This window comes from Eretmochelys imbricata, chromosome 4 (assembly GCF_965152235.1).
Source record: "Eretmochelys imbricata isolate rEreImb1 chromosome 4, rEreImb1.hap1, whole genome shotgun sequence".
In the NCBI taxonomy this organism is placed as follows: Eukaryota; Metazoa; Chordata; order Testudines; family Cheloniidae; genus Eretmochelys; species Eretmochelys imbricata.
The window spans coordinates 62949126-62971258 of NC_135575.1; the positions used below are offsets into that span (position 1 = coordinate 62949126).

The window sequence follows — 22133 nt, forward strand, 5'->3', positions numbered from 1 at the left end:
AACTTACTTAAATTAAGCTATTAAAAAGTTATATCTGTTACCTTATTACAGCTTTAAAGGTCTCCTGTCCTTGTCATGCTTTCATATATTGAGCCTGATTCTGATTCTGATCCCACTTTCACTCATGCAAATTTGGGGGTAACCTTACCTGAAGTCAGTCACACCAGTGTAACTAGGCTAGGTGAGTGAAGAATTAGGCCCTTGGGTGAGATCCACAAAGGTACTTAGGTGCCTTAAGTTTAGGGTTTAGATGCCTAAGTCCCAGTTCCACAAAACCCTGTAGGCTCCTAAACTAACTCAATGCCTAAGTTTCTGCCTCTGAGCCTGTGCACTGATGCCTATCTCCTGCCTAAGCCCAGAGCAATTCATGAACCGGGGGAAGATGAACATTTGTCTTTCTAATTTGCACGCAGCGCCCAATTGGGTAGAGTGCTGAGACACTACCTACCGGATCGGGTCCCATTCAAAACCTGGCAGCAGGAGGCGCCCACCTTAACTTTTAGCTCAGTGGTTAACACACTCACCTAGGATGTGGGAGACCCAGGTTCAATTTACCCCTCAGGCAGAAGGGGTGAAATAATTTTAAACAGGGATCTCCCATCTCTCATGAGCATGCTCTACTTGGGGGTGGCCAACCTGAACCTGAGAAGGAGCCAGAATTTACCAATGTACATTGCCAAAGAGCCACAGTAATATGTCAGCAGCCTCCCATTAGTTCCCCCACCACTCCCAGCGCCTTCCGCCCATCGGCAGCCCCGCCAATCAGCACCTCCCACTTCCTCCCCACACCTCCCGATCAGCTGTTTCATGGAGTGCAGGAGGCTCTGGGGGAGAGGAGCAAGGGGGTGGGAAGGGGTGGAGTGGGGGCAGGGCCTGTGGCAGAGCCAGGGGTTGAGCAGAGGGCAACCCCCAGCACATTGGAAAGTTGGTGCCTGTATCTTCAGCCCCAGAGTCAGTGCCTATACAAGGAGCCGCATATTAACTTCTGAAGAGCCACATGTGGCTCTGGAGCCACAGGTTAGCCACCCCTGCTCTACTCCTAGACCTATGGCTTCCTTAATCTCCCCTGCTGAAGCTCTTCTCCTTTGTATAAACAATTAGTGACTAGAGCGGGGGACTGGATCCTGGTTAGGGTGGGTGTCTTAACCATCAGGCTACAGTTATTCTCCTTGTCCCTGCATCCACCGAATGACTATTTAAGTTTTTATCTACAGTGGGACAGTATCATCAGGAGAGATTAAAGGAGCCCCGCATCAGCCCCAGACCTCTGGAGTGATGGGAGACCCCTGTTTAAATCCCCACCCCCCATACCTCTGCCTGAGGGGGAACCAAACCTAGATCGCTCACATCCATGGTGGCCATATTTCCCTGTGCTGAATATGGGACACTTGGTAAAATTACTCTTATTCAAGCGATTTCAATGGTAATCATTCCAAACTACGCAGTACAAATATTCAAATTAACATCAAGTTGACTGAGCCCTTGTTAAAAAGAAATACTGCAGAGTTGGATTATTTTTATTTACCTTATTATTTTTAAGGCTTTAGGGCTCACACGGTGAGAGGACCCCCCCCCCACCTGTCTGATATTGGGAGTGACTGACCCTCCCTGCCCAGCGCTCTCTGCCCTCCATGCCTGGCTGGGCCCCTGGGATGGACCCACCTTACCTGGTGTTGCGTCCACCCAAGGCACCATGTGGAGGGGGAAATGCAGGGTCACATCCCCCCTACCCCAGATTTCTGTGAGGATTCACACCAGAATGTGGCCAGCAGCAGCCTTTTTGCACTGTGCGGAAGGGAAGGAGCAGGACCTGCCTCCAGCTGCACAGTGCCGGGGAGGGATGACCTGGCCAGTGTCTTTGCAGAGCTCATCTCTTTTTTTTCCTCCTCTCCCTGCCCCACCCCCCCTCCACGGCTGGAAGCAGTTTGTCCCTTCCTGCCCGCACAGTGTTGAAAGGCAGCTAACACCTCCAGGCTGCTGCTGGCTACCAACATATAACTCAGCCACCTCCTGTCCCCAGGCTACAGTATGGGCAGGAAGGGGTTAAGTCCTAAGGATGCATTGTGCAGCAGGGCCCAGAGACCCTGATTGCAGGGGCTTCAGCAAACCAGGCCAGAGAGGTGGCTCAGTGGGGGAGGACAACTAGGGGCGGGTGAAGAGGGTGCTAAACCCCTGCCCAGGGGGCTGATGTTAACCCTGCAGGGTCAGGGCGCAAACAGGCTGGAAATCACTTTCCCTCACCACTCCAGAGCTTAGCTGAGGGGCAGAGAGGATTCCCTGTGCTGTGTGTGGAGCTTTGGCGCATGCAGGGCTCAGCTCCTCCTGGACAGCGCCCCGGGATGGAGGGTCTTGGGCTTTCCTGGGGTGCCAGCCCAGCCAGAGGCAGTGGGGGAAGGAAGGAGCCTGCCAGCCAGGCTGTTAGTGAGCTTAGCGCTCTGACTGGGGGCTGGTTCTCTGCACAGTGCTGAGGGGATATGGAGGAGCTGCAGGGGGCGAAGGGGCAAAGCAGGGAGGACAGCAAGAGGGGAAGCACGTAAAAGGCCGATGGGTGGGCAGCAGAGGTGAAACGTAATGGCCATCGCCTGGCGCTTGCCCGCACTCACCAGCCACCACAGCATGCATCCAGAAACGTGACTGGGGGCAGAGCCCTGCTAGACGATAGCTGGCACGCAGTGGGGGCTCTGCGGACAGACCAGCAGGGGGAGGGGCCAGCCCCGCCACCAGCCTTGCATACCCACTGGGCCCTCCACTACCACTGGTAGGCGGGCAGCTGGCAAGCAGGGATCTGACCAGCAGCAAGACCTGCCAGTACTAATGGGGGGAGAGAAGGGGGAGATGGACAATTTGCCCATTTTAAAGAAAAAGTCAGGACACCTGCAGGAGGGCTTAAGTATGGGACTGTCCCTTTAAAAACGGGATGCCTAGTCATCCTACCCACATCCCACGTGAGTGCATTAACCATGAGGCTAAAAGTTATGGGGTGAGCAGCAGCTCCATTTTATGTGTGAGACAGGTGCCTAACTCATTCCTGCAGGAAACTTCTTAGGTGTCTAAGCTGCCTTACTTCAAGAGATGTGTTTTCATTTGTGGACCGCTAAGCAAAGACGGGCATCTCCCTGCAGCCCAGAGGCAGTAGCCTACCTCTGAGAGTGGGGCAGGGATTATCACACACCTCTTTTGTTGATCTCTCTAATGTGCTGGCTTTTGTGGATCACATTCCGATCTCCCCATTCATTGTATAGGGAGTCTAGGTGCCTAACTCAGGCTTTGTGGATCATAGTGGTCTTCCTGTGATTGTTTTTTTCTTTCTTTTTTTTTTCTAGGAGCCTACAAGTTAGACACTGTGATGCTCAGCAATGCAATGACTAAATCCCTTGTGGATCAGGCCCTTCTGTCTTAACCTATGGTACATCAGATGGCTCATTGGCTCAGTGAAACTGCGTCTCTCACTCAGTGAAATTCAACTTGCAGCTCCTCTGTTCTATGGCACTGATTTTTCTGGAGAAGGATATGCAAATGCTGCTGCTACGCAGTCAAGCTATTATTGAACTGTAGATATGGACTGCTACATAGAAAGTGGGCAATGGTCATAGATTCTAAAGCCAGAAGGGACCATTATGATCATCTAGTCTGACCTCTATACCACAGGCCATAGAAATGCCCAAAATTAATTCTTTTAGAAAAAAAGCCAATATTGATTTTTAAAATGGTCAGTGACAGAGTATCCACCATAACCATTGGAACAATTTACCTAGGGTCAATTACTCTCACTGTTAAAAATATACACCTTTATTTCCAGTTCATATAAACAGTAATCAAGTCACCCCTTAACCTTTGCTTTGTTAAGCTAAACAGATAGACCCTTGAGTCTGTCACTGTAAGGCAAGTTTTCTGTTCTCTTGGCTTATCTCTGAACCCTCTCCAATTTTTCAACGTTGTTCTTGAATTGTGGTCAGCAGAACTGGACATAGTATTCCAGTAGCAGTCTCACCAGTGCCAAATACAGAAGTAAAATAACCTCTCTATGCCTTGAGATTCACCTGTTTATGCATCCAAAGATCAGATTAGCCCTTTAGGCCACAGCCTTGCAGTGGGAGCTCATAGTCAGCTGATTATCCACCATGATCCCCAAATCTTTTTCAGAGTCACAGTTTTGCAGGATAGTCCCCCATCCTGTAAGTATGGCTTGCCTTCTTTGTTCCTAGAGGTATATATTTACATTTTAGCCATGTTAAAAATGCATATTTGCTTGCTTGCGCCCAAGTTACCAAGCAATCCAGATCACTCCATATCAGTGGCCTGTTCTCTGAATTATTTTCCACTCCCACGATTTGTGTGTCATCTGCAAACTTCATCAGGGATAATTTCATGTTTTCTCCCAGGTCTTTGATAAGTGTTAAATAGTGTGGGGCCAAGAACAGAGCCGTATGGGATCCCACTACAAACACACCCATTCAATGATGATTCCCCATTTACAATTACATTTTGAGGCATGTTACGTTAGCCAACTTTTAATTCATTTAATATGTGCCATATTAATTTTATATCATTCTAGTTTTTAATCAAACTGTTGTGCAATACCAAGTCAAATGCCTTACAAAGGTCTATGTACATTACATAAAACGCTGTTATCTTTATCAATCAGGCTTGTAATCTCAGGTTTGTCCCTGGGGCCTGCTGCCTCTGTGGTCACTGGGAGCTGCAGGAGGCCGGTGCTTGCAAAATGTCTCATGGCCTGCTTATCCTGATAGGCCGCAGGTTGCCCACCATTGGGTTAGCTGCTTGATGCACCTGAGTTTCAGTAGCTTGGGAAGCAAGCATTGCATGGTAGCACTTAAACTTAAGTCTTCCACTAAACCTCACGTGAGCAGACAGGCTACTTATTCCATATTCCTATTTTTACCTTTTGTGCTGTGGTTTCTTTGATTGTGTTCATTTATTTCTTTCCCCCCCACCACACACACTGTTTGTTGCTAATTTGTTTTATTTTTGATGCAACAGCAAGAAAAGAGGAAACCATTATTTCATAATTGAATTGAAAGGATACACATGATTGCATGACAGCTGGTAGGTATTTTCAATGATCCCTTCCTCATTTATGTCCACAAAGATTTTCTGTCTACAGACTGCACAGATGTTGTTGGACAAATTTCTTGTAGGCATCCCACTGACATTATAAAACTGCTGCATATTTATAGTGGGGGTGAGAGAAACAACATTTTCCATTAGGGCCAAGGAGATACAAATAACTCAGTATAAGTCCACAATGGACACAAGCGTTAAGGAAAGGAATGAAAGAAGCTAAAACTGTTTTAGATACTAGTGACAGAATGTATAGATCCTGCCATGTAGGTGGTATGGAGAAAATTAAAACCTTCTTGCTGAGAAGAGAATTTCAATAAGTATCTCTCTTGCAAAGCCTGCCAAACACCCCAGACTTAGGGAATGCAGGTGTCCTTAGTGAAGGCTAATTGCCTCATTAAGAAGAAAAGTCAAGAATTTCAAAAAGGGAAAGATTTAAAGACTCTTTCACTGGGTTTTGGAGAACTAAGAAGCAGACCCCACCTATGGAAATGAGGAGTCTTTTTTTAGTCTCTTGTTTATATGGACTCAGGTTGAGAGAAATGCTATTTTTGCCTTTTTTTGTTTTGTTTTTGTTTGGAACAGCCCTCTATATTGCTATATAAGGATTGTCTCCTAGCTCAGACCATTGCATACTCACTGGTTTGTAATACTGTATTAAGAAATTCCTTTTGAAACTAAGATCAGTAAGAAAGTAGGAGAGTTTGCCTATGGCACAATAAACGTTGTCTTTAAGGAAAGATTAGTTAAATTTCTGGAAAGAGTATGGGGGGGCCTTTCTTCTAGAGTAGGAGTACAACTAGACTCAAAAGCTCATTCCCAGTCAATCTGACTTTCATTCAAAGTAATGAAACCAGCACTTACCCCATAGTGGAAGCCATGTAATCAGAACAAATCTCTGCAAAGTCTCTTCCCATCACTCCATAGTAGAGTCAATAAAACAGCAAAATCACACCAAAATCCATGGAATCTTCAGTCTTGATTCTGTATAAAAACAGATAAAAAACAGCATATGGGTGTGTTTGCTCGTGTACAGAATTATAAGGAGAAAGTATCAAACTGATTTTTTACTCCTAATAGCTCTGGCTTTTGTTTTTCCTCATTACAACTCAGTTTTTAATTTCCTTCGAAGCCAACTTCATATTTGTGGTGTAATAAGAAACACAACATTAATCTCATAAAAGTATGCTCTAACAATTTCTGTTATCTTATAGAACTTAACTCTATCTAAATATTATAGAAAGTGCAAAATTGCATTTTTTTCCACGGGAAAAATTGTTAAACTACAAATGAATTAGGTAGACCTTTTATTGTTTTGAGGAAGCAACAAAATCACCCAATACTTAGTAAAAATGTAAGATGCCTTTCAAATAAATGCTAAATTATTTTAGCTGAAATAATTCATCCTGGAAAAAATGCTCAACAGTAAAGTTCACTATACTGCAGTAAATGAAGTTTAGAAGTCGAAGCACTACACAAAAATAACAGTCAGGAATTGTGAAGATACTGTGATCTAAATAAAAAGGTTAACTATGATGTTAATAAGGCTTATTGTTAAGTCACCTTCTACAGTAGTTTACGTTATACAATATTAGTTACTTATAGCACCCAGAAGATTACTAGGTATCATAGAATATCAGGGTTGGAAGGGACCTCAGGAGGTCGTCTAGTCCAAACTCCTGATCAAAGCAGGACCAATCCCCAACTAAATCATCCCAGCTAGGGCTTTGTCAAGCCTGACTGAAAACCTCTAACCTAGGGAGATGGTGGAATCTCCTTCCTAACTCATTCCAGTTCTTTATAGATCAGGTCCCTGTCCTGCTGAGTTTACAAACCTAGTGAGGTAAATAGAAAGGAGCATAAACACTGCCAAATTAAGTGTAAAAATGTAATTAAAAAAAGCCAAAAAGGAGTTTGAAGAACAGCTAGCCAAAAACTCAAAAGGTAATAACAAAATGATTTTTAAGTACATCAGAAGCAGGAAGCCTGTTAAACAACCAGTGGGGCCCCGGGATGATCGAGATACAAAAGGAGCACTTAAGGACGATAAAGTCATTGCAGAGAAACTAAATGAATTCTTTGCTTCAGTCTCCACGGCTGAGGATGTTAGGGAGATTCCCAAACCTGAGCCGTCTTTTGTAGGTGACAAATCTGAGGAATTGTCACAGATTGAAGTGTCACTAGAGGAGGTTTGGGAATTAATTGAGAAACTTAACAGTAACAAGTCACCAGGACAATATGGCATTCACCCAAGAATTCTGAAAGAACTCAAATGTGAAATTGCGGAACAATTACCTCTGGTTTGTAACCTGTCTTTTAAATCAGCTTCTGTACCCAATGACTGGAAGATAGCTAATGTAATGCCAATATTTAAAAAGGGCTCTAGAGGTGATCCTGGCAATTACAGACTGGTAAGTCTAACGTCAGTACCGGGCAAATTAGTTGAAACAATAGTAAAGAATAAAATTGTCAGACACTTAGAAGAACTTAAATTGTTGGGCAAAAGTCAACATGATTTCTGTAAAGGGAAATCATGTCTTACTAATCTATTAGAGTTCTTTGAAGGGGTCAACAAACGTGGACAAGGGGGATCCCAGTGGACATAGTGTACTTAGATTTCCAGAAAGCCTTTGACAAGGTCCCTCACCAAAGGCTCTTACGTAAATTAAGCTGTCATGGGATAAGAGGGAAGATCCTTTCATGGATTGAGAACTGGTTAAAAGACCGGGAACAAAGGTAGGAATAAATGGTACATTTTCAGAATGGAGAGGGCTAACTAGTGGTGTTCCCCAAGAGTCAGTCCAAGGACCAATCCTATTCAACTTATTCATAAATGATCCGGAGAAAGGGGTAAACAGTGAGGTGGCCAAGTTTGCAGATGATACTGAACTGCTCAAGATAGTTAAGACCAAAGCAGACTGTGCAGAACTTCAAAAAGATCTCACAAAACTAAGGGATTGGGCAACAAAATGGCAAATTAAATTTAATGTGGATAAATGTAAAGTAATGCACACTGGAAAAAATAACCCCGACTATACATACAATATAATGATGGCTAATTTAGCTACAACTAATCAGGAAAAAGATCTTGGAGTCATTGTGGATAGTTCTCTGAAGATGTCCATGCAGTGTGCAGCGGCAGTCAAAAAGCAAACAAGATGTTAGGAATCATTAAAGGGATAGAGAACAAGACAGAGAATATCTTATTGCCCTTATATAAATCCATGGTATGCCCACATCTTGAATACTGTGTACAGATGTGGTCCCCTCATCTCAAAAAAGATATACTGGCATTAGAAAAGATTCAGAAAAGAGCAACTAAAATGATTAGGGGTTTGGAAAGGGGCCTATATGAGGAGAGATTAAAGAGGCTAGGACTTTTCAGCTTGGAAAAGAGGAGACTAAGGGGGGGATATGGTAGAGGGTATATAAAATCATGAGTGGTGTGGAGAAAGTGAATAAGGAAAAGTTATTTACTGGTTCCCATACTATAAGAACTAGGGGCCACCAAATGAAATTAATGGGCAGCAGGTTTAAAACAAATAAAAGGAAGTTCTTCTTCACACAACACACAGTCAACCTGTGAAACTCCTTGCCTGAGGAGTTGCGAAGGCTAAGACTATAACAGGGTTTAAAAGAGAACTGGATATTCATGGACGTTAAGTCCATTAATGGCTATTAGCCAGGATGGGTAAGGAATGGTGTCCCTAGCCTCTGTTTGTCAGAGGGTGGAGATGGATGGCAGGGGAGAGATCACTTGATCATTACCTGTTAGGTTCACTCCCCCTGGGGCACCTGGCATTGACCACTGTCGGTAGACAGGATACTGGGCTGGATGGACCTTTGGTCTCACCCAGTATGGCCGTTCTTATGTACAATCTAATCATACATACTGTACACACGCATAAAAGAACAACAGATGATATATAAACTTTACAAACTCCCCAGGCTTTTCTTTGCCTCATCTCCAGTGCTCCCATAGCTCCAAACCAATGCTGCCTGTAAACATTAAATGGGTACTTTCAAGGTTATCCAGTCACTCCCGTCTGGGAAGTACATGTAATATTTTAGGCAGTTTTCCAAAACATTTCATTTCATGTTTCCTTCTAAAAATCAGTATTACAAACACTGTTTTCTTATCAGCAACTGTAGACGAACAAGCCACTCTGTTTCTTTACTTATTTGCATACACAGATTGGGGGGTATAATGCAATAACTGCCCTGAAGGAGACCCAAATAAGGGTCTTTTGTTCCCTAGCCATTAGTGGCTGCAAGTGCTGTGGGGGCTGGCATGAACTTGGGCGAAGGTAACTCCTAATATTCCTCCATAGAAATTTGTATAGTTGCTTCTGCATTGGCATTGATGATGGGCTGTGGAGGTAGCAAAATTCAGCCTTTCAATCCAAGAGCAGCCATATAGGCCAGGACTCTCTGGGAGGCCAGAAACTTCCCCCAGGAGTACGCTCTCACAGACCTGGGAGCCTCCCATGAGGCATAAGAATGCACTGCTAATTTTTCCTGAGAGGAGGGGAGACAAGGAGAGCCTTTAAAATGAGTGCAGTGGTTGTTTCCATGAATTTGGGGGTGGAGTGGTGGGTTTGGTTAAAACCTTGATTGGATTTTGGCACAGGAAAGGAAATTTTGTAAATATCCTTAAAACAATTAATCAGTAGGGAGATGTGTAATAGTGTGTGGAATGAGTTGGGTTAATGAGAACAGAACTGAAGCTAGGGGTAAGAGTCAAAATCAAAAAAGAAAAAACTAAACAATACAATAGATGAGTAGAGAGGCAATTGGACATAGCCATATATAAAGAGGAACTACAAGATGTGTGCTAAACATCACTCTGATCACCATGTTTATATATTTTATTTCTGTCCCTTAGCCTGTGAATGCATCATCTGCTGTGCGAATCCCATTGCAGAGCAGGGCCTTACTTAACAGTTAAAATAAGTGGTTAGAAGTGCAAACACTGTGGTGGTATGTAATTTTATTTTTTCCCCTTCTAATCCAGGAATACAATATATGAAGCCACTAAAGCAGTTTAAGTATCAAGTCTCAGATTAATTGTGCAAAAAAAAAATCAAGAAACAAGAGAAAATGTAAACCTGTGTCCTAAGCTATAGTTATTTGTTTGACGCGGGGAAAAGATTAGATTTCAGGTGAAAGTTTTCATTGCAACCATCAAAGTTTATAAAAATTCTACATAAAAGGCATATTTTGAAAGTAATAAGAGACACACAATTTGAAGATTACCTGAAGATACTTACTGAAAGATGAAATTAAATCCAAACATGGTAAACATTATATCTAAATAACCCACAATTCCAACTGCATAACTCAGTTTATAGAGAAGAAGAAACCACTTGTAGACCAACCTGTGGATCAGAGAAAAGGAAACATACTGAAGATCTCCAAAATCTCATACAGTATCGTATCTTAGACTGCTACATCTTTTTACAAATTCAGCTTCCAGCAAAAGCAAGTTTAAAAATGTCCTTTGTCTATATTCAAAATGAAACTGGGATTAATATCCATTTGGACGGAACCTCCTTTCTTATCACAAGAAATTGGTGTATCACCACACAGGCATATTTAGCAAAATGACATTACCGAGAAGGTACCCTGGTAATGCTCCACCAAAAGACGACTAGTGATCATTAGGATTTACTGCTGTGAGTAGTCGCTTTTGAAGTAAATGATAGTGCTCAAATGGAGCTACTCACTGCAGTAAGAACCACGCTGTAGTGTTTGTAGGGTGAGGCCCATAGCTGAATATAGGAGTTAAGATACACATATATGGTGGTTTCAGAGTAACAGTCGTGTTAGTCTGTCTTTGCAAAAAGAAAAGGAGTACTTGTGGCACCTTAGAGACTAACCAATTTATTTGAGCATGAGCTTTCGTGAGCTACAGCTCACTTCATCGGATGCATACCGTGGAAACTGCAGTAGACATTATATACACACAGAGACCATGAAACAATACCCCCTCCCACCCCACTGTCCTGCTGGTAATAGCTTATCCAAAGTGATCATCAAGTTGGGCCATTTCCAGCACAAATCCAGGTTTTCTCACCCTCCGCCCCCCCCACAAACTCACTCTCCTGCTGGTAATAGCCCATCCAAAGTGACCACTCTCTTCACAATGTGTATGATAATCAAGGTGGGTCATTTCCAGCACAAATCCAGGTTCTCTCACTCCCTCACCCCCCTCCAAAAAACCACACACACAAACTCACTCTGCTGCTGGTAATAGCTTATCAAAAGTGACCACTCTCCCTACAATGTGCATGATAATCAAGGTGGGCCATTTCCAGCACAAATCCAGGGTTTTCTCACCCCCCCACCCCCATACACACACAAACTCACTCTCCTGCTGGTAATAGCTTATCTAAAGTGATCATTAAGTTGGGCCATTTCCAGCACAAATCCAGGTTTTCTCACCCTCCGCTCCCCACCCCCAAACTCACTCTCCTGCTGGTAATAGCCCATCCAAAGTGACCACTCTCTTCACAATGTGTATGATAATCAAGGTGGGCCATTTCCTGCACAAATCCAGGTTCTCTCACACCCTCACCCCCCTCCAAAAACCACACACACAAACTCAATCTCCTGCTGGTAATAGCTTATCCAAAGTGACCACTCTCCCTACAATGTGCATGATAATCAAGGTGGGCCATTTCCAGCATAAATCCAGGTTTTCTCACCCCCACACCCCCATACACACACAAACTCACTCTCCTGCTGGTAATAGCTCATCCAAAGTGACCACTCTCCCTACAATGTGCATGGTAATCAAGTTAGGTCATTTCCAGCACAGATCCAGGCTTTCTCACCCTCCCCCACCCCCGCCCCCGGGAACATACACGCACACATAAACTCACTCTCCTGCTGACAATAGCTCATCCAAACTGACCACTCTCCAAGTTTAAATCCAAGTTTAACCAGAACGTCTGGGGGGGGGGGTAGGAAAAAGCAAGGGGAAATAGGCTACCTTGCATAATGACTTAGCCACTCCCAGTCTCTATTTAAGCCTAAATTAATAGTATCCAATTTGCAAATGAATTCCAATTCAGCAGTTTCTCGCTGGAGTCTGGATTTGAAGTTTTTTTGTTGTAAGATAGTGACCTTCATGTCGGTGATTGCGTGACCAGAGAGATTGAAGTGTTCTCCGACTGGTTTATGAATGTTATAATTCTTGACATCTGATTTGTGTCCATTTATTCTTTTACGTAGAGACTGTCCAGTTTGACCAATGTAAATGGCAGAGGGGCATTGCTGGCACATGATGGCATATATCACATTGGTGGATGTGCAGGTGAACGAGCCTCTGATAGTGTGGCTGATGTTATTATGCCCTGTGATGGTGTCACCTATGGGATAGATATGTGGGCACAGTTGGCAACAGGCTTTGTTGCAGGGATAGGTTCCTGGGCTTGTGGTTCTGTTGTGTGGTATGTGGTTGTTGGTGAGTATTTGCTTCAGGTTGCGGGGCTGTCTGTAGGCAAGGACTGGCCTGTCTCCCAAGATTTGTGAGAGTGTTGGGTCATCCTTCAGGATAGGTTGTAGATCCTTAATAATGCGTTGGAGGGGTTTTAGTTCGGGGCTGAAGGTGACGGCTAGTGGCGTTCTGTTATTTTCTTTGTTAGGCCTGTCCTGTAGTAGGTGACTTCTGGGAACTCTTCTGGCTCTATCAATCTGTTTCTTCACTTCCGCAGGTGGGTACTGTAGTTGTAAGAAAGCTTGATAGAGATCTTGTAGGTGTTTGTCTCTGTCTGAGGGGTTGGAGCAAATGCGGTTGTATCGCAGAGCTTGGCTGTAGACGATGGATCGTGTGGTGTGGTCAGGGTGAAAGCTGGAGGCATGTAGATAGGAATAGCGGTCAGTAGGTTTCCGGTATAGGGTGGTGTTTATGTGACCATTGTTTATTAGCACTGTAGTGTCCAGGAAGTGGATCTCTTGTGTGGACTGGACCAGGCTGAGGTTGATGGCGGGATGGAAATTGTTGAAATCATGGTGGAATTCCTCAAGGGCTTCTTTTCCATGGGTCCAGATGATGAAGATGTCATCAATATAGCGCAAGTAGGGTAGGGGCTTTAGGGGACGAGAGCTGAGGAAGCGTTGTTCTAAATCAGCCATAAAAATGTTGGCATACTGTGGGGCCATGCGGGTACCCATAGCAGTGCCGCTGATCTGAAGGTATACATTGTCCCCAAATGTAAAATAGTTAGGGGTAAGGACAAAGTCACAAAGTTCAGCCACCAGGTTAGCCGTGACATTATCGGGGATAGTGTTCTTGACGGCTTGTAGTCCATCTTTGTGTGGAATGTTGGTGTAGAGGGCTTCTACATCCATAGTGGCCAGGATAGTGTTATCAGGAAGATCGCCGATGGATTGAAGTTTCCTGGGGTGAGGGAGTGAGAGAACCTCGATTTGTGCTGGAAATGACCCACCTTGATTATCATACACATTGTGAAGAGAGTGGTCACTTTGGATGGGCTATTACCAGCAGGAGAGTGAGTTTGTGTGTGGGGGCCGGAGGGTGAGAAAACCTGGATTTGTGCTGGAAATGGCCCAACTTGATGATCACTTTAGATAAGCTATTACCAGCAGGACAGTGGGGTGGGAGGGGGTATTGTTTCATGGTCTCTGTGTGTATATAATGTCTCCTGCAGTTTCCACGGTATGCATCCGAAGAAGTGAGCTGTAGCTCACGAAAGCTCATGCTCAAATAAATTGGTTAGTCTCTAAGGTGCCACAAGTACTCCTTTTCTTTTTACATATATGGTGCTAACTTTAACTTTCATCCTTACTCATTTACATTTGAAGTTTGATAAAGTTCACCAACCAAAAGCATATTTAGGCACCTAAATAAAAGGGGCTTGATTTTTTTCTAGGTGTTATTCAAATGTAGCAACGTGATTAATACAATGTCTTAATCTACAACTATTAAATGGCCTTTGTGCCATTTATTAAACTTTGTGAACATTCCCCACATGGACAGAAATTGCCACCAGTAAAATCTGATGGTGAAATACAAAGGAACAACCCACATCTGCAGGAGGGTTACCAGCTGTCAGGGAAATACAGAAAGTCACTTTAAACTACTGAGAGCCTAGAAATCTGTGTTACATCATTACTTAAAGTATATTGACAAACCAGAATAGTGACAAACCACTACAAAATCTATATTGGATCATTTGTACAGCACTGAGCACAATGGGGCCTAGATACTGATTTGGGCACTACTGCATTATAACTAATGTATAGCGATGATGATTTTGTTCTCAATTACAGCACTGTAGCTCAGGAATAATTCCAATTCAGTGAACAGCTACACGGTTATAAAACTGGGGTAAATAAAATCAGAAATCAGGCCCATAATCAAAAGGCCATATCCTCTGTTGATGTCATGCCATTGAAATCAACTGATTTTTAAAAAAATCAATTTACATTTAAAAGTAACTAATACTAAAGTTCTTGAGCCAAAATCTCTGAAATCAATGGAGTTACATCAGTTAAGAATTTGGCCGATAAGCTTTAGGGTCACTCTTAAAAGCCTCTACTGAAAGTCATGGCATTGAATTCAGTCCTAGATAAATCAGCCATAAACAACTGACAATGACTTTCTAAAAATCTCACTCAACAGCACAAACAAAATGGATTAAACTTTTTCATCTTTTTGTCAATTAATGCTGGCAAACTTAATAATTTATACTTGCTCATCTCTGCTTTTTAATTTGCCTATGGTAATCAAATATTCTATTCCAGATCCTTTACAATATGTAAACATTTTAAACCCACTGAATAGTCAGCCCTCTGATGTTAGCACTCTCCAGGACTCCTACTCATTGATCATGAATTTGGTATTGGGAAAACTTGATGGTGATAGAGATAAAGCTATAATGACTTTAGTGTGTGTTTATAAAGTTTAAGAGTTTTAGCTCCTAATCCTGTACTGGTAGGATTTATATAAGGTTGCTGAGAATAAAAGAAACTGTGAAGAGACTCATTTGGAATGTGGATAAATTAAAAAACATCAACCCCCTCCCCCAAATGTTACCTATAACAGGTTCATAATTTCCTTATTGGAGGGAGGGAAGGGAAGGATAGGAATCTCATCTCTTAAACCGAAAATGAAATAATGTAGTGCCCAATCTTATTCCAGCTGACATCTACTGGTGTTTTGCCATAGACTCCAATGGAAGCAGAACTGAGCCTTTCCTCTGTTATAAGAAAAATTAGCGACTTTTTTTTTTAAAAAAGGGAAATACAAACTTTCCCCGAAAAAAACTTTAATGTGAACCAATATTTTGTAAAAATTAGCATTTAATTATCAAGGTCTTGATAAAAGATTAAGTCATTTAAAATAAATAGATGTAAAAGATTGGAACACAGCAATTTGGATCAGACATTGATTCAGCTGGGCCTAAGCCCTGCACTTGCAGAGATCAAGGCCTTATACAAGGTGTGGGAAAGTCGGCTTCTCAACTATCAAAACAATATTGCTCCTCCCATCCCATGTACTTCCAGTTGCTTCTGGTGGGTCATTTAAATTACTCCTAAGTGGATCAGGAATAAGTTTTCTGCCCCATGACTACTCCATTCATGAGTAGATGAGACCAGAATAGGACAAAAGTTAGCCTGCCTCTGTCCACTGTCATGCTCTGACACACAATTGTTCCATTTTGCCTGAGGTATGTCTGCCTTAATCTTGCATTCTGTCTGGGCTATCTCACAGGCCCCTGTGTAATGGCCTACACCATGCACTACGTCTCTGACCATGGTTAGGTGATGGTGACAAAGGTCACCAACACCAGAGCTGTCTACGGGAGCCACCACCATTCGTCTTCAAGTATGTCTAGATTAGGAATCACAGTAACAGCCATGTTAGTCTGTATTCGCAAAAAGAAAAGGAGTACTTGTGGTACCTTAGAGACTAACCAATTTATTTGAGCATAAGCTTTCGTGAGCTACAGCTCACTTCATCGGATGCATACTGTGGAAAGTGTAGAAGATCTTTTTATACACACAAAGCATGAAAAAATACCTCCCCCCACCCCACTCTCCTGCTGGTAATAGCTTATCTAAAGTGATCACTCTCCTTACAATGTGTATGATAATCAAGGTGGGCCATTTCCAGCACAAATCAAGGGTTTAACAAGAACGTCTGAGGAAGGAGAGGGGGGTGGCGGGTAGGAAAAAACAAGGGGAAATAGGTTACCTTGCATAATGACTTAGCCACTCCCAGTCTCTATTCAAGCCTAAGCTAATTGTATCCAATTTGCAAATGAATTCCAATTCAGCAGTCTCTCGCTGGAGTCTGGATTTGAAGTTTTTCTGTTGTAATATCGCAACTTTCATGTCTGCAATCCCGTGACCAGAGAGATTGAAGTGTTCTCCGACTGGTTTATGAATGTTATAATTCTTGACATCTGATTTGTGTCCATTTATTCTTTTACGTAGAGACTGTCCAGTTTGACCAATGTACATGGCAGAGGGGCATTGCTGGCACATGATGGCATATATCACATTGGTGGATGTGCAGGTGAACGAGCCTCTGATAGTGTGGCTGATGTTATTAGGCCCTGTGATGGTGTCCCCTGAATAGATATGTGGGCACAGCTGGCAACGGGCTTTGTTGCAAGGATAGGTTCCTGGATTAGTGGTTCTGTTGTGTGGTATGTGGTTGCTGGTGAGTATTTGCTTCAGGTTGGGGGGCTGTCTGTAGGCAAGGACTGGCCTGTCTCCCAAGATTTGTGAGAGTGTTGGGTCATCCTTCAGGATAGGTTGTAGATCCTCCTTCCTCAGACGTTCTTGTTAAACCCTTGATTTGTGCTGGAAATGGCCCACCTTGATTATCATACACATTGTAAGGAGAGTGGTCACTTTAGATAAGCTATTACCAGCAGGAGAGTGGGGTGGGGGGAGGTATTTTTTCATGCTTTGTGTGTATAAAAAGATCTTCTACACTTTCCACAGTATGCATCCAATGAAGTGAGCTGTAGCTCACGAAAGCTTATGCTCAAATAAATTGGTTAGTTTTTAAGGTGCCACAAGTACTCCTTTTCTTTTTAGATTAGGAATGAAGATCAAGATAAAGTCAGGGTTACTTAAACCCAACTTTTTTTCCCTAATCTAGACAAACCTTAGCATTCATCTCTTGCCCTATCTAACTAGAATTAAAAAATGTGTGTTAAAAATATACCTTTTACTCTAGTCTAGGCAAGCTCAGAGAATCCTCTGTTGGGGTGATGCTGGCAGCTCCTCACCTCCAGAGCAGCAGATTTTTGCATGACTTCAGGAACTGGGGTCCTCGCTAGTATCTATGCCTCGCCCTTTGCATGAGTGTGCTATGTGGAGACTTCTACAGGTTTGGAGCATCCGATCTATTCTGTCAGCATCTCTGATGCTTCTATGAACACCAGAGAGGGTGAATGCAACCTCTGCATGTCACACAATGTAATGTAGGATTGGCATGTGATCTGTAGTAGCCAATACCTGATACTTCAAAAGAAGGCAAAAGAACTACAGAATGCCTTCGAATGTTCAGGGGGAGCAAGCATACACACTGATACATGTACTCCTTTGTGGAGTTCAGCACATTCTCCTCTTTAGTGGCTGGCATGTGAGAAGGCACAGCCATAACTCTGCATTCTGCCCACCCCCTTCTTGCCCCTTGTAGGGCACTGTTCACCCTCACGAGAGATGGGGGAGCAGTCCCTGGCTTTCTTTGACTGCAGGGACTGAAATTCTGACTGGCCCTCACCTAAGCCATGCCAGTTGGAAGAGGCTTCTTGCTGCCTCCCCTTCCTATTGTGCACCTGTGTAAGGGCCAGGAAGAACATGATCCTAAAGTCCTAACATGGTCACATGTTATTTTTTGACTGCTGAAAGTGGAACCTAAAACTATAGTTCAGCCTCTTAAATGATCAGACCCTCAGCTACAGAGGAGCTGCGACTTTCACAACATTTGAACAAAGATTAGCATTGTTACCTAATTGGTTAGTTATAAACATTCATATCTTAACCAATTTTAAAATTGTACCTTGAGATTTTCTTTGCTAATTCTATAAGGAGATTGATTAGAATATAGTATTTTAATGTAATATCTTCACCAAAATTCAATCTAAAAAGAAATCATCTCTTCAAAGCTATTAAAGATACTATTCATTGTGTTCTACACAAATCAAACTGTTAATTTTATAGTAATTGCCACATATGAAATGTAGGAAAGTTCTATCAAGTAAATAGGAGTATAAAAATATGAAATCATGTCATAAAGCTACAAGGCCTAGTATCTGCAATATATTAATAATGCTGGAGGGTCACCATCTGGACAACTTCATATAATACCACATGTGCAATTGCTGGTAAATGGCAACTCTAGCATCTGGATCATATTATTACAAATTTTCCTCATCCACATATCATAGCAAGAGGAATTTCCTGACAAATCAGACAGCTGCCAAAAAGTAAAATGTTTTTCTCTTTATTGTACTTTAAATGAGCTCAAAAAGACCTGGAAGTGAAGTCAGCATTGGCGTCCTAGACAGCATTCCCATTTTCTAATTATACAGATGGAACAACAACTCACACAAACACACAATGATTTTTTTAAAGATTATATTTGTACTCTGCCTCAAATTATCATTTTTTTCTGTTATGAGTAAACAAGAACTTATACTACAAACAAATTCAGCAAAAAAAGCATTATTGTGCTATTCCTTTTGTCTTAAAGCAAGTGGTGAAAAATGCATTTTTAAAGAAAATAACTGTTAATAATTAGATTTATTGTGACAGAATGACCTCATCAGAACTTGTTAACTTGGCAACAGAAGCCAATGGGCTTTCTAAATGTCTAGTTTCCTTTGATGCAGACATATTCAGATACTTAAAACATGTGCATGAAAGCAGTAATAAATCAGCTATATGGCATTTAAATTTTAATGTAATATGCTTACATTCAATTGTACGCCAGAAATTGGTAGAGATTTCTATATTAACCAAACCAAAACAACAATATTTTCAAGTTTAGAGGCATTACTTATTGGAAGAAATCAATTATTTGTTAAATATGCTACTTCATTTGTCAACTGTATTCCAAAGTACTCATTACATGGCAATCTTGCCACAGAAGATTTATGACTAGTAGAATAGACAATTTATATTTATATAGTCATATACGATCAGAAGCATCTGAAATGATTTGAAGACAAATATTCCTTTTCTGTCCTACATATTTTAAAACTTTGTATTATGCCAGAAGAAAGCATTTTTCTCTACACAGCTCATATATATTAAATATTAATCAGTGGATAGCTTCCAAAAATAAGCAAATTCTATGATAAGAAGCAGCTCAGTGTCTGCTAGTCAGATTTTCCCTTGGGAAAAGACAGAGGGTCAAAACATTTGACAAGCTTTCTTACTATAGTCTTTTTTTCAGTTGAAGATTCCAGACCTGACTCTCTGTTCTGTCACATCAGTTTGACATTGACTTCGGCGGAGTCAAGTCAGTGTAAAACTAGTGTAATGGAATGGAAACAGGCCTGCTACTTGCACACTGAACTGATCACTTTCTGAAAATCAGACTCAAGATATTTTTCAGCTTGGATATGAAAAAAATGGAGGGATCCAGAATCATTACTCAACTTTGAAAATCTTGGACAACAAATTTAATTTGTCAAGAAAACTAATCAGGATTTCATGAACTCTTATAGTTTCCTTCAATCTGCACCTCCATAATTTGGCAGCTAATTCTTATCGGCCAACTAGCATCTACAAGAAGTACTGCAGTCACCAGAGAGGACGACTAAGATTTATTCCAGCATCAGCAAAACCACTTTTATTTTTTTCCAGGCTCACACCCACGCTATTTTACATTTGACCATCTGGTGGCTGGCAATTTCTTCCCCTCATGCCAGAATTATCCACAGCTAAATTTTGGCTGGTTTGTTACAACAAATGCTCTCACTGCTTTGACAGAGGAGCTTTTCCCAGCATGCTCCTTTTTCAGTTACTGGTCTTGTAAATTCTGAATAAACCTACAAAACCCATTTTAGAAGCTGCAGGCTGTAACTACGTCCCGTGAATTCGGTAAGTATTTGGGTATTTTTCTCTTTGTTCTTTTTAGACACACTGATGCCCTTTCCTTCCAGGTTTGATTTTTATGCTCCCTTTAGCCTATTTCCCCCCAGGTTTACCAAACAACTGGTAGATTGTCAGTCCCCCCCCAACTCTTTGTCTGACTCCTACCTACTACAGTCATGCAAAGATCTCATTAATGAGTCAGTCAAACACGCACCCCACAGAGGACATACACATCCAGCTCAGAATAAAGGAGACAGAAAGCATTTAGAGGCACCTTGGAGGGAATAAGAAGATTTAGGACAGCCTTTCATCAGAGTGCCTTCATACCACTAGGAATAAGAGTGCCTTTGTACCAGAGGCACCCTGGTGCCAAATGGTTATGCCAAACCAAACCATATGTGATGATAATCTTGTTCCCTAATCTCCTAGGAAAGGGAACACAGAAGAAGGCAGTTTCCACTCTTCCCTGCCCCCCTGTTTACAACCACCTTCTTTTTGTCATCAGACTAAAATTCCAAGCCTCAACTATACAGTTATTCTATTGGTGGAGGGTTGTGTGGCCTGCTTCTTTATCTGACCCCCTCCCCATTGCTAGTACTCCCTACGAGGTTAGCATTTTGTAAGCAGCATCAGGAACAAAAATATTTAATTCTCTCACATCTGTACATAGAATCTGACACACACAAAGTATGAATAAACTACTCAGATACAAGTTGGATGATCAAAAGCTGGGTAGCAAGCAAGAGAAATACATGAGCAACAAGAGTAGAGAGCAGTTTTCTCTTTTTAATGTGTTGGTTTTGGGGTTGTTTGTTGTTTTTTTTAAACTAGGATTTAGTTAAATCTCACTGATTTGGTGAGATTACAGTGATATCAGTATGAGCACAACCTATAACCATAATAACTAGCACCTGACGGTATCTATATCTGGTGGTGATGCAAAGGCCTATACCTGCCTGTATTTAGTTTTGTGATAGGTTTTGTTTTGTTTTTAACTCTAAATGTGAAGTTCCCTGAGTGTGTTAGTCAAGTTAATCACGTAATTCAAGTGCATTCACAGCCTCTGCTTCTCAATGAAAGTTTTCTGATCCAAGCTAATAAATCAATGTGTTGATTGGTTTCAGATGCTACATTCAGATTATTTTGTGTAAGAATCCAGCTAGTCAGTAAACTTTTATGTCCTGATCTTTGTCCCGGATATTATTGTGCTTCATAAAGTGGCTCAGATTCTGTTATCCATTACACTCATACAAATTTAGAGTGATTAAATGGATTTCAATATTCTTGCAAAGTCATAGTTAAAGAGGAAGTGAATTCTTTAAATTGATGAGACTTAAAGGGTTTACCAGTGGTGTGAATGACGTCTCCCCTTTCTTTCTGTAGTTGTCTAATACAGTGGTCTCCAAACTTTTTGATCGCGTACCCCGTCAGTAAAAAATTTTTGAGCACGCACCTCCAATATATTATATACATGTACAACTGTACTACTGTACTAATATACTGCGTAAATTATAAAACATACACAAAAAATAGAAATTACAAAATGATGAGATAAAGATGAAATAAACAATATTTTTAAAATGGTAATGTGATCGAATATGCTTTATTATTTTTTAAAATCTTGGTTTAACACTTTGTGCTACAGCCTGTGCTCAGGGTGGGGTGCAGGGTCTGGGAGGGAGTTAGGGTGTGGGAGGGTGCTCAGGGTGGGGGTGCGGGAGAAGGCTCAGGGCTGGGGCAGGCAGGAGGTGCAGAGCACTTACCTGGGGCAGCTCCCGTTTGGTGCAGGGGGTGTGCAGGTGGTTCTGCACAGTGCAGCACCACCCCCATGGCCCCGATTCTGGGAGCCGCGATTCTGGGAGCTACCGCCCCCCCCCCGGCAGGCAGGGCCACCCGGAACGCAGGGGCTTTAGGGGCTTCAGGGCCCTGGCCTACAGCACTAAAGCCCTTTTCGGAATGCG

At 42.2% G+C, this 22133-nt stretch overlaps 1 protein-coding gene across 1 annotated transcript in view; it reads right to left on the reverse strand.

The window, feature by feature from the left end:
• RNF175 (ring finger protein 175) overlaps positions 1 to 22133 on the reverse strand; it is a 42830-nt gene that overhangs the window by 1629 nt on the left and 19068 nt on the right. The window contains 5 exon segments of the mRNA XM_077816153.1: positions 5048 to 5181; positions 5943 to 6066; positions 10353 to 10486; positions 10707 to 10716; positions 14061 to 14155. Coding sequence (XP_077672279.1) covers positions 5048 to 5181; positions 5943 to 6066; positions 10353 to 10486; positions 10707 to 10716; positions 14061 to 14155 — 497 coding nt within the window.